Genomic DNA, 13,498 nt, shown 5'->3' on the forward strand with positions numbered 1-13,498 from the left:
TGTTTACCTTTAAACTCGACCCTTAGACAGTAGACCTTACCTTACCCTAACCTACCTCACACACTCAACAGTGCACGTAAGTGAATTGATATCTACTGGCCTGGGGGTTACATCTCACTCTCTCAACCACCCCCTCCCTTACTCCCCCCCACCTCCATTTTATTTGCCCCTCTTACTCATCCCTACCCCAACACCTCTTCACCTCTTTGTTCCTACCTCCCCAAAATTCAATATCCTCGCCTACCTCCCTCACATTAATCTCCGCCCCTCCCAACACCCCCACGTACCCTCCTCCCAACAGGTGAGTGACGAATTTAACCAATCACCACCAAGCTGACGGGCAGGTAATAATTATACTGTGAAGCAACACCTGGTGACGAGCTGCTTGGGCACACGTCTTACAGCGGCGATCAGTCTGGTGGCGAATAATCTGGTGGCGAATTACCTGATGGCGAATAATCTGTAGCCAAGTAGCATCCCCATAACCACTGCTCTCCACATCCGTCATCCACATCCGTCATCCATCCATCCACGTCCCCAATGGTGGTGCTCAGTGTTCCCCAAGTCACCCCGCTACTGCCGATGCTCTGTGTGTGTGTGTGTGTGTGTGTGGACAAGTTCAGTATCGCTAATGTCTTCACCCACAACTCCACTTACTCCACCATGAACCACCCTACTCCTGGACACTCCACCGTAAACCACCCATATTACACCCACTGCCAACCCTCTTCTCTACGCCCACCACCCACACATCCACTTTCTGCCATACTATTCAGCCCGCAGTCTCTTCCACCCACCCATCCATCCACCCTACTGACCCAGACACCATCCACACCACCATCCATTTGATCTTTCCGTAGCACACACAAACTACCCACATCGCCATCCAATCTAGTAAATAAACACCCACTCTGCCCATCCGACCACCCATCCACACCCACCCACCCACACTCACTCTACATACAACAAGAGACCCGTTATCAGCTTGACAGCTTGACAGGTGAGAGAGAGAGAGAGAGAGAGACCTCAAGCAGTGTGTCCTATTGATGGCTCAGGAAACTCTCTCTCTCTCAACGACCAGCAATGCCATGCTTCATTATTTCTGCCCTCCATCTCTCCACATACAACCACCACCACTATTACTAGTTATTAACCACCACCTACAACTGTACTCATAACCCATCATCACTTACCGCCATCCACAAATCATCACAATAACCTATAGCAACAACTACCACTTTCGCCCCAACCTACCACAGTAATTATCATCAATTACCCACCACGCCCCCCTCTCTCCTACCACTACTACCTGTACAACAAACACAACCACAATACTAAACTAAAACCATTAACCCCACCACCACAATTATCACCATCGTCACCACCCATACAATCACTATTACCACCAGAGGGCAACCCACACTCATCTCCTCCACCACTCCTGGCATCCTTCCAACCCTCCCAAGGACTTCCAAGGGCATCACCTCCTACAGTATTGAATCCTAAGACGCCTAATCATTGTACCATCTCCATATTAAGTGTGTCACCTCTACAACACAATACCACGCCGGTCGCCTACATTGAGAGAGAGAGAGAGTCAAACGCCCAGCATCCCCTTTAATAAACTTCCAGCCAATAATTCTCAGTCACACCTGTTTATTCCAACTCACAATGAATGAGGAAGCAAATAATCTCTCTCTCTCTCTTTATCCTCTATTTATTTATCCCCCTTTCTGTTTTTCTCTCTCTGTTAACTATATACAGAGAGAGAGAGAGGAGAGAGAGAGAGAGAGAGAGACGTTACCTACTGTGTCAAACCCATTCCAACTTCAAAGCATCATCCAATATAAACATCATTTGCCTATAAGAACAGCCATCAATCCATTCCCACCGCGCCACACATCTCCCCCCCTCCTATCCTACCCCAGATCACAAGACGGGGGTGGGGGATAAAGGCCATAACACCAACCCCTAGAATACGTTCCCTTATCCAACTGTGAATATGGTCATACCTCACCACAACACGAGAGATTCAATGGAGTCCGGTTCCTGTTGAAGACGAGGTACCTCCACACAACTGAATATGGGAGTAACTCACGAAAACATAATACGATTCACAGTGGCTCCTGGTCCTTATTAAAAGACAAAAGTTCCTCGATACCACTGAATAATTATGACCCTAGCTCACACACACACACACACACACACACACACACACACACACACCTGTTCAAGTTATCCAGTTGAAGACATCCCTCCCACCCACCCAGGACACCCCCTTTCCCCCCTTCCTTTGCTACACGACAGTGGGGGAGGAGGGAGAGGAATAATCACCACACGAATAGCGCTCCTCTGTTGCAAAGGGAGAAGGCAATTAAACTGCTACCTTAATACGGTAATTTGGTAGTTTAGAGAGACGAATTAAATTGCTGTATTTAATGAAGGAACTTTGTAATTACAGTCATGTAAGTACTGTACTGTACTACACCGGACAAGACTGTTAAACCTAGAAATCAGTTACGTTTCTTAATTAATCTTCTGTTGGTATAGCATTTTCATTATTATTACGTTTATTAATTATCTGTGTAGCATATACCATCATTATTATTATTATTATTATTAGTAGTAAAAGCAGTAGTAGTAGTAGTAGTAATAACAGTAGTAGTAATAGTAGTAATAGCAGTAGTAGTAGTATCCTTACAAGGTGGAGTGTGTTAGAAACAGCAATAGAGATACAAGACATCGGGTGTTACTGTACTGCACCAAGACTCATCTCAACACCAAACTAATCCGGTGTTTTAAGGAGAGGAAATAACTGATTCCCAGACGACCTTGGTGAGGCCGTCTGGAGGGAGGAGTGAGACCAGCGACGTCCTACAACCCCATCCCCCCAGCCCCTCCACATCTCCCTCACCCCAGGCGTCCTTGTGGGTCACTCCTACGGGATTACCTCAAGACTGCTGGCAACATCTCCCTCCACCCACCACCACCACCAGTGTAACTTCGGCAGTGTAAAACGACCTTACTCTGGGGCAGCTCCTGGACGACACCGAGGTGTCTGCTGCCACCCTGACAGGATAGACGGAACCGATAAAACCCGGGTCTGTGTGTAAATTTAGAGCTCAGACAGGATATACTGCACTTATAGGACCCGGGTTCATGTGTGGGTTTGGAACAGGAGCTAAAATTCTAGAGTTTCAAATCCCATTGAATCTACCTACCCCCCCCCGGCCACCAACATTCTACAGTACAGCCGCAGTCCAATACAAGAGAAGCTAGAATCTAACCTAATCTAACCTTACCTATCCTCACCAAACCTACCCTAACCTTACACAACCTAATCTAATCTTACCTAACCTAACCTAACCTTACCTAACCTTCCCTAACCTAACCAAATCAAAGAAAATATAATAGTAATGTATATATAATGTGAAAGCTTGTATTACACCAATAAGTAAGGACAATGTGATATCTACATTTTTTGAGACACCCTGTTGTTCCATTACCAAAGTATCATCACTCGAGATCTTAAGTGTCGTAAGTATTGTAAGTAGTGTTGTAAGTGCCGTAAGTGTTTTAAGTATCGTAAGTGTTTTAAGTATCGTAAGTGTTGTAAGTAGTGTTAAGTTGTGTTGTAAGTTGTGGTAAGTTGCGTTGTAAGTTGTGTTTAAGTGTTGTAAGTAATGAAGTAAGTGTCCTAAATATTTTAAGTGGTGTTGCAAGTTTCGTAAGTCACTTAACAAATTCGTCGCAACTTGATCTCTAATGACCTTAAGAGTACATTAAACCCTCTGTCGCAATCTAGGTCAAGTTCTGACGACGCTGGGTAAAACGGCCACTTGTATGACGTACAGTGACGGACAGACGTGGTAGTGAATCACATCTCAATCCTGTAGAGATGTGGTTTAAAAGGTCCTGTAACACATCCCAAGCGCCTGTGTGTTAGTCAGTGCTTACTTCCTCAAGCAGAAAGTATTGCAGCACCTCCCTACACCCCCAAGCACCGCACCCCTCCACCCCCCACCAGACGCGACACACACCACCAACCACAACAAAAATTAAGAGACAAGTGAGGTTTGTTTGTAAACACCGATCAGCTGAGTGGCCGACGTGCTCTCCTCCACGCGCCTCACCATCTACGACCTCATGACGGAGCTGTGATGTCACTCTGACGTCAGTGGACGAGGGAGTAAGTTACCCGCCCGCATCACCGCACAACCGGGCCGCCATGCCAAAAGAACCGGATTGTCAGACAGCTATTCTTAATCAGGGTACTACGTCTTGAGAGAGAGAGAGAGAGAGAGAGAGAGAGAGAGATAAAAAGGAAAATAATGAATGAAAACGAGAGCAATATATATATAGATAGAGAAATAAGAAAAGGAAATAAAATAGATTTTTTTCGATTTGCCGCGCGAGGGGGCTAGTTTATTGAGCACAGGAGAGAGGGAGGGGTGCAAAACCTCGCCCAGGTCTGTGACCGCTAGTGACGTCACAGCATCCCAGTGTACACTCTCCTCCCACAATAAACAAAGAGCATTGACACACGTACTGCCCCCCGAAGAGCCCTGACCCCTGGCCTAAACCTCCGACATGAGGCTCCTACATTATACGGAGCAAGGACGTCCCCTACCAACCTCTCTACGTCAAGCGACGTACACGTCATCACAATCACACTAAAAGGTATGTCCCTCAATACTGTCAATGCCTATGGCCTGGCACTTGACATTATTAGGGACCTGCCACGCTTTGCCATAAACAGATAAATTGTACCGGGATATTTCCCCCCACACACTCATCATTCTGTCACTTTATGTAACCTGCTGACAAAACCCAAGACCCTTCAGGCCTTTTACGCCCTTAATGCAGGAGTCATAAAGGCAAGCATGAACTCCGCATGCTTCCCAGATGGGCGCTGTAAACGCTTCTGCGCTTCACCTTGCACAGGATGTAAGGGGGTGCCCAATAAACTAGCCTCCTCTGGGGCAATCTAAAAAAACCTATTACACGGAGCTGGTATATTCAAGGTCAATATCCTCACTATCCATCAATTATCATTCATTACCATTCGTCATCATCACCATCATTCACCACTACCACCAATCCTCAACATCATCAATCACCACCACCATGCCTTTTATCAATCCACAATCATCAACCCTACCTCTCCTCCTCTCCCCCACACTCATCAACCTTCCTTAACCATCCACCAACTCCTCATATCCAAAATCCACCTCCTCATCCTTTCTTATTTCGTAGGATCTTAATTTGAGCCAACAGCCCAGGTTGGGTTAGGTTAGTTATATTTGATTATATTAGACTAGGTTACGTTAGATTAGACTAAACAGTGTGTTGTCTAATGGTAGACCCTGCTGCCATTTGGCACCACAAAAATTGACCAAGTCCCAGGTTGCTGATCTGACCTTCTGCCCCATTTCCACACAACTGCAGGGTCTCAACTTTGACAACACAATATACAGATATCATTTCTCACTCTTGATTTTTCTTATTTATGGTTTATTATTATTATTATTATTATTATTATTATTATTATTATTATTATTATTATTATTTTCATTAATTTTTATTAGTATTATTAAAATTTACTTTTATTATAATTACCTATTTTTATTAATTTTATTATTATTATAATTTTATTATACTTCCCCCCCCCCCTCCAGGCCTTGATGTGGGTCATTGTAAACGGACCTGTGCCGACTAATGCCCGTTAAAAAATAAAAAATTATAAAAAAATAAAAAAACAAATAAAAAATAAAAATAAATAAACACGGTCACTTATTGAATTACACTCGATTCACCTCTCTCCTCGAAATTGTCTCCTTAAAAAAATATAAAAATAAAATAAATAAATAAATAAAATGAAAAAATATCCCCCCCCACCCTCGACGTGTACTAATATATTATCTTCACTCTCTCACTTAACCCAGAAGTAGTTCAAGGGCGAGCTTGTCCACTTCCGGCGCTGACCCACCAACAGGAAGTAGGGAGTCTGGCCAGGTGAGACGGAGTTAGGTCAGGTGCGAAGGAGGGTCAAAGCAGGTGTGAGGAAGGACGCTATGAGAGAGAGAGAGAGAGAGAGAGAGAGAGAGAGAGAGAGAAAACACAATCTTATGGTATTTGTCTTATCAACAAGAAGTCCCTCAGTCTTCACCCCTAACTCCCTTCCCCATACCAGGTCTGTCTCTGTGTGTGTGTGTGTTCACTATGACAATTTAATCCAATCCAACATCTACTTTTCTGTCAGTTTAACCTCGAATCACAACACAAGTCGTCATACCAACACCTTTACTCCCTGGATGATCCCTTTAGTCTCATTCCATCATCATCATCATTCTTCACCACCTTCATTCCTCTAACACCCTTCCCTTCCACATCATCCCACCGACAGACAATCAACCTCTCCCTAAATATAAGCCAGATATTCACGTCTTGGTACATAACTAAACAATGTGTCGTCTTATTCACGGTGTACAGGAGAACCTTTTAATCTGTGTGTACTGTAACGTCACTTCGTCAGTAGTAGCAACAGGACCAGACCCTCCTTCACGGAACAGAGGTCATGGTTGTAAGTTCCATCTATACTCTACCTCGTACTGATCACTATAAGTACAGTCATAGTCAACCATTGGAAAAATATGATATGTGATTCGTAGATAAATTGTGTGTTTACTCCTTGGTTCTTGTTCACTCTTCTTCTTGTGCTTCTTCAATCTTCTTCTTGTGCTTCATCAATCTTCTTCTTGTGTTTCATCAATCTTCTTCTTGTGTTTCTTCTTCACTGTATATGCACCGAAATCTTTCCCACGATAAAAGTCACCAAACGAAAACCCAAAACTAATTAACGACAAACACACAGACATAACATAACCCACAAAACTGATACACAACAACAACAACAACTACACAACTTGTACACAACCATTTCCTTCAGCGATAACACAAACCGTCACTGTTATCACACATATATTGTTATCGGACCCTCTTTAAAATCTATTTCCCAGAACACCTGTATGGGTTTACCTACAGGTGAGAGAATCCGTAGAAGTACCTGACGAGGGTGAGATAGGTAGAGTTCACCTTGTTAAGATGTTAAGATGACCACAAGTTGTTCCTGTCCTCATTAATATACTGTACTGATAACCTGAACAGATAAGTTAATTTACCTCATATTTCGTCAGGTAGAGGAAATACCTTTGATTGGGTGTTGCTGACGTCATGTTAATTTTATCAGTGTATTGTTAATTTCTGCTTAGTTAAATTATCCATGTTGTTGTGTTCAGTTATGATAATTCTATTGTGTTAAGTTAGTGTTATATATATTTGTGTATTATGTTAATTTTAGTTAATAATACGTGTTATACTTAGTTATGATAATTATGTGTATTAACCTGATCTAACCTAACACACTAACCGGTATTTAAGCTAAACAAACCCTAAATTAACCGAGCAACCTATCCTAACGCTGATCTTAACCTAATCTAACCTAACAACCTAACCTAACCCTGATCTTAAATACCACAGACGTGACACAACCTAACCCGTATATACAATAAATATACAAAAGTCTGGGTACGGTTTACAGTTCAGATATTAATCATCATCATATTAGTCAAGAGAGACACTTGTCCTTGTAGTCATGTCTGGAGGCGAGCCATTTGCTCAGAGAGAGAGAGAGAGAGAGAGAGAGACGGGCCTCTCTCCAGCACATTAGATTACGTGAGCCAGGCCACGGAACAATGCCAGTGCCAAAACCTTTAAAACAGGGCACAGGGTCACCAATCTGTCTACTCCACCATCTTTATGTATGTACACACACACACACAAGCCTCCTACAGTGTACTACCATGGACAAGCAAATCCAAGCACCACCAAACCTAACGTACGTGTGTGTGTGTGTGTGTGTGTGTGTGTGTGTGTGTGTGTGTGTGTGTCTCTCTCTCTCTCACGTTGCGAAGAGTCAAGAAGGGCGGTGATTGCGTGGGTGGGAGATGGTGTGGGTGATGGTGTGGGTGGGTGGGTGATGGTGTGGGTGGGTGGGTGATGTGGGGGTCAATGGGTAGTAGTCTCCACACCAAATCACCCCACCCACCCATTAAAATCACAATCACCACAACTACTACCACAACATCAACAGCTACCACAACACTTACAACTACCATCACCACAACTACTACCACAACACCACCACCACCACATGACCTAATCCCTCCTCCTGACAAAAAGTCGCCATCGGCATTATTCGTGTTAATCGGACGGACCGCTGGAGACAGGGTAGTTATTTTCGTGTCACGGTCGACACTAAACCACATGCACACTACTGCTACCCGGTCCACCTATGCAACGAGGAGGAGGGAACGAAGGAAAAGAGGGGGAACCGAGGGAAGGGAAACGAGAGAAGGGAGGGAAAAGAACGAAAAAGGGAGGTGGAAGGGGGGGAAGAAGAGGGAAGGGGGAAAAAGAGAAGGAAGGGGAAAAGAAAGAGGAAGGGGGGAAGAAGGGGGGAAAAAGGGGAAGGAAGGGGGAAGGGAAGGGGGAAGAAGGGGAAGGAAGAGGGGAAGGGGGAAAGAAGAGGGAAGGGGAAAAAGAAAGAGGAAGGAAGGGGAAGAAGGAAGGAAGGGGAGGGAAAGAAGGAAGAAGGAAGGGGGAAGGGGGGAAGGAAGGAAAAGGGGAAGGAAGGGGAAAAGGAAGGGGAAAAAAAAGGAAGGAAAAAAGGAAAAGGAAAAAAAAGGAAAAAGGAAAAAAAGGGAAAGGGGAAGGAAAAAGGAAGGGGGAAAAAGGGAAGGGGGGGGAAAAAGGGGAAGAAAGGGGGAAAAAGGGAAGGAAAAGAAGGGGAGAAAAGGGGAGATGGAAGGGGAAGGAGACGGAAGGGGGGAGGAGGAAAGGGGGGAAGGAGGAAGGGGGGAGAGGGAAGGGAGGGGAAGGGGAGGGAGGGAGGGGGGAGAGGGAAGGGGGGAGAGGGAAGGGGGAAAGGGGGGAGGAAAGAGTAAGACGGGGTCAAGCAGGACGTTCGCAAGATTTCCTCGTGTTTACAGTGGTTGTAGCGGTGGTAATGGGGCGTGAACACATGCAGCTGACAGGTGTATGGACAGCTGTTATAGGAAGCGTCAACAAACAAGGCGGTTATGGTGTAAACAACGTTCCCATCACACTCTTTTAGCCAAGCTTAGCGTCCATAAAAGTCTCTCCTAACTGACTGACTGACCCACTGAGAAAATTTTTCCTCCTCGTCCTGACCCAATCACCTTGTGCAACGCTGGCAGGGGGTACGAAAAGCCGAGTCCTCTAACGGCAGCCGAGTCCTCTAACAGCAGCCGAGTCCTCTAACGGCATCTGCTCGCTTTCGTCACGTTGTAAACAGACAGCGGGTAAAAAGATGTACACAGCTGTTATAATGTAAACAAACATCAGCTGTTATAATGTAAACAAACATCAGCTGTGACGATGTAAACAGACATATCAACACGATACAACCAGCTGTTATCGAGGGAGCAGCACACAGTTCATAGAGTCATTATGTGGTTGGTACCGTACCGCCCCCTCCCCTCCCTTAACTGTTCCACGACAATCACTCCCCCATTCTCCGCCCCCCACCTCCCCGTCCCACGACCAGTCAACTAGATCCATAAGTTTCAGGTTAAATTAAACACAATGTAAAACCTGAGAGAATATTCTGGTAGTGTCCTCTGTAGTGCGTTGTTGTAACAGTTTATTTAGCCAGAAAAACACAGATACAGAGTGGATAATAATAACAATATTAGTGGTAGAAGTAGTAATGGTAATAGTAGTGGCAATAGTCGTGGTGGTATAAACTTGTAAACACACATACACAAGCCAGGCATACACACTCTCCACCACACCTCAACCAACCACCACATTACATAATACGCCGCTTGGCAACACCTCGCCCTCCCCATACACACTCTCCCCCCATCCCCCCCTCTACGACTTTTGCGACGTTTAATTTGACCTTGAAAACTCTCTCTCTCTCTCTCCCCCCCTCTCTCTCTCTCTAAATCCATCTTGCAAGTTTGGAAGCCAGAGGAGAGGGAGAAAAAGAATATGATGAAAGGAGAAATGTGGGGGAAAAAGAGGGAGGGAGGGGGAGGGGAAGAAAGAAAGGAAGGGGGGAAGAAGAGGGAAGAAAGGGGAGGGGAGGTTCAAGGGAGGGAGGAAAGGTGATGCAAGGAGATGGGGTTATGTGGGGGAAGAGGTGCTGGAGAGGGAAAAAGGGAAGATAGGGAATGATGTCAACAACTGGGCGGGGGAGGGAGTAGGGGAAAAGCGCTGCGTAGTAGAGAAACTTGGGACGGGAGGAAGTACAAGTGGAGAATGCCAGGGGTGAAGGGAGGGAGAAGGGAGAGGAGGAGGAGGAGAAGGGAGGGAAGGGAAGGGAGGGAAGGGAGGGAAGGGAGGGGAGAGGAAGGGAGGGGGAGAGGAAGAGAAGGAAGGGAAGAGGGAGAGGTGGGCAGGGAGATGGGCCAATATCAAACAATCAACTAAACGAAGACAAAATACGAGTATACTTAAGAGGCCGAGAGATCCCCTGTGTGCGTCCATGTGTGTAGTGTGCATATGGCTGTGTGCGTCCATGTGTAGTGTTTTATGGCTGTGTGCGTCCATGTGTAGTGTGCTTTGGGCTGTGTGCGTCCATGTGTGGTGTGTCTATGGCTGTGTGCGTCCATGTGTAGTGTACTTATGGCTGTGTGTCCATGTGTAGTGTGCTTATGGCTGTGTGCGTCCATGTGTAGTGTGCTTATGGTCATGTAGTGTGCTTATGGCTGCGTCCATGTGTGTGCTTATGGCAGTGTGTGCGTCCATGTGTAGTGTGCTTATGGCTGTGTGCGTCCATGTAGTGTACTTATGGCTGTGTGCGTCCATGTGTAGTGTGCTTATGGCGTGTCCATGTGTAGTGTACTTATGGCTGTGTGCGTCCATGTGTAGTGTGCTTATGGCTGTGTGCGTCCATGTGTAGTGTGCTATGGCTTGTGTGCGTCCATGTGTAGTGTGCTTATGGCTGTGTGCGTCCATGTAGTGTGCTTATGGCTGTGTGCTCATGTGTAGTGTGCTTATGGCTGTGTCGTCCATGTAGTGTGCTTATGGTGTGTGCGTCCATGTGTAGTGTATATGGCTGTGCGTCCATGTGTAGTGTGCTTATGGCTTGTGTGCGTCCATGTGTAGTGTGAGTATGGTTGTGCACGTCCATGTGTAGTGTGCTTATGGCTGTGTACGTCCTGGAAGTGAGTATGGTTGTGTACGTCCATGTGTAGTGTGCTTATGGCTGTGTACGTCCATGTGTAGTGTGAGTATGGTAGTCCATAGCTTATGGTTGTGTACGTCCATGTGTAGTGTGCTTATGGTTGTGTACGTCCATGTGTAGGTGGTTGTGTGTACGTCCATGTAGTGTGAGTATGGTTGTGTACGTCCATGTGTGTGTGAGTATGGTTGTGTATCCATGTGTAGTGCTTATGGTTGTGTACGTCCATGTGTAGTGTGCTTATGGTTGTGTACGTCCATGTGTAGTGTGAGTATGGTTGTGTACGTCCATGTGTAGTGTGCTTATGGTTGTGTACGTCCATGTGTAGTGTGATTATGGTTGTGTACGTCCATGTGTAGTGTGCTTATGGTTGTGTACGTCCATGTGTAGTGTGCTTATGGTTGTGCGTCCATGTGTAGTGTGTATGGTTGACGTCCAGTGTAGTGTGCTTATGGTTGATGTCCATGTTGTGTGCTGGTGTGTACGTCCATGTGTAGTGTGCTTATGTATGGTACGTCCATGTGTAGTGTGCTTATGGTTGTGTGCGTCCATGTGTAGTGTGCTTATGGTTGTGTACGTCCATGTGTAGTGTGCTTATGGTTGTGTACGTCCATGTGTAGTGTGCTTATGGTTGTGTACGTCCATGTGTAGTGTGCTTATGGTTGTGTACGTCCATGTGGTGTGTTATATGGTTGTGTACGTCCATGTGTAGTGTGCTTATGGTTGTGTACGTCCATGTGTAGTGTGAGTATGGTTGTGTACGTCCATGTGTAGTGTGCTTATGGTTGTGTACGTCCATGTGTAGTGTGGGTATGGTTGTGTACGTCCATGTGTAGTGTGCTTATGTTGTGTACGTCCATGTGTAGTGCTATGGTTGTGTGCTCCATGTGTAGTGTGGGCTTATGTTGTGTACGTCCATGTGTAGTGCTTATGGTTGTGTACGTCCATGTATAGTGTGTTATGGTCACGTCCATGTGTAGTGTGCTTATGGTTGTGTACGTCCATGTGTAGTGTGCTTATGGTTGTGTGCGTCCATGTGTAGTGTGATAGTGGTTGTACGTCCATGTGTAGTGTGCTTATGGTTGTGTACGTCCATGTGTAGTGTGTTGGTTGTGTACGTCCATGTGTAGTGTGCTTATGGTTGTGTACGTCCATGTGTAGTGTGCTTATGGTTGTGCACGTCCATGTGTAGTGTGCTTATGGTTGTGTACGTCCATGTGGGAGCTATGGTTGTGTGCGTCCATGTGTAGTGTGTGTTATGGTTTGTGTACGTCCATGTAGTGTGCTTATGGTTGTGTACGTCCATGTGTTGTGTGTGCTTATGGCTGTGTACGTCCATGTGTAGTGTGCTTATGGTTGTGTACGTCCATGTGTAGTGTGCTTATGGTTGTACGTCCATGTGTAGTGTGCTTATGGTTGTGTACGTCCATGTGTAGTGTGCTTATGGTTGTGTACGTCCATGTGTGTAGTGTGAGTATGGTTGTGTACGTCCATGTGTAGTGTGAGTATGGCTGTACGTCCATGTGGGTGTGAGTATGGTTGTGTACGTCCATGTGTAGTGTGAGTATGGTTGTACGTCCATGTAGTGTGCTTATGGTTGTGTACGTCCATGTGTAGGAGTATGGTTGTGTATGTCCATGTAGGAGTATGGTTGTGTACGTCCATGTGTGTAGTGTGAGTATGGTTGCATGTCCATGTGTAGTGTGCTGGCATGTGTCCATGTGTAGTGTGCTTATGGTTGTGCACGTGTGTGCTTATGGTTGTGTACGTCCATGTGTGTAGTGTGCTTATGGTTGTGTGTCCATGTGTAGGTGTGCTTATGGCTGTGTGCGTCCATGTGTAGTGTGCTTATGGCTGTGTGTACGTCCATGTGTAGTGTGCTTATGGTTGTGTACGTCCATGTGTAGTGTGCTTATGGTTGTGTACGTCCATGTATAGTGTGCTTATGGTTGTGTACGTCCATGTGTAGTGTGCTTATGGTTGTGTACGTCCATGTGTAGTGTGTATGGTTGTGTACGTCCATGTAGTGGTTGTGCGTCCATTAGTGTGAGTATGCTATCAGGAGTTTATGGTGCATGTCCATGTGTAGTGTGTATGGTTGTGCGGTCCATGTGTAGGTCTGTTACGTCCATGTAGTGTGCTTATGGTTGTGTACGTCCATGTGTAGGCATGTATGGTTGTGTGTCCATGTATAGTGGCTTATGGCTGTGTCCATGTGTATGTGTG

The 13,498-nt window shown here is 45.7% G+C and overlaps 1 protein-coding gene across 1 annotated transcript; it reads right to left on the minus strand.

Moving 5' to 3' along the window:
- Positions 1 to 12,591: 12,591 nt before the first annotated feature.
- On the minus strand, positions 12,592 to 12,993 carry LOC121858539 (putative uncharacterized protein FLJ46204). Its single transcript, XM_042355029.1, has one exon. The coding sequence runs from the start codon at positions 12,991 to 12,993 to the stop codon at positions 12,592 to 12,594; it is 402 nt and encodes a 133-aa protein (XP_042210963.1).
- Between the last annotated feature and the right edge of the window lie 505 nt (positions 12,994 to 13,498).

The sequence above is a fragment of the Homarus americanus genome, unplaced genomic scaffold (genome assembly GCF_018991925.1).
Source record: "Homarus americanus isolate GMGI-L3 unplaced genomic scaffold, GMGI_Hamer_2.0 scaffold12870, whole genome shotgun sequence".
NCBI lineage: Eukaryota > Metazoa > Arthropoda > Malacostraca > Decapoda > Nephropidae > Homarus > Homarus americanus.

Bases quoted from the DNA above. Each gene is read 5' to 3' on its own strand.
- LOC121858539 (XM_042355029.1), bottom strand. From the start codon at position 12,993: ATGGACACATGCCAGCACACTACACATGGACATGCAACCATACTCACA.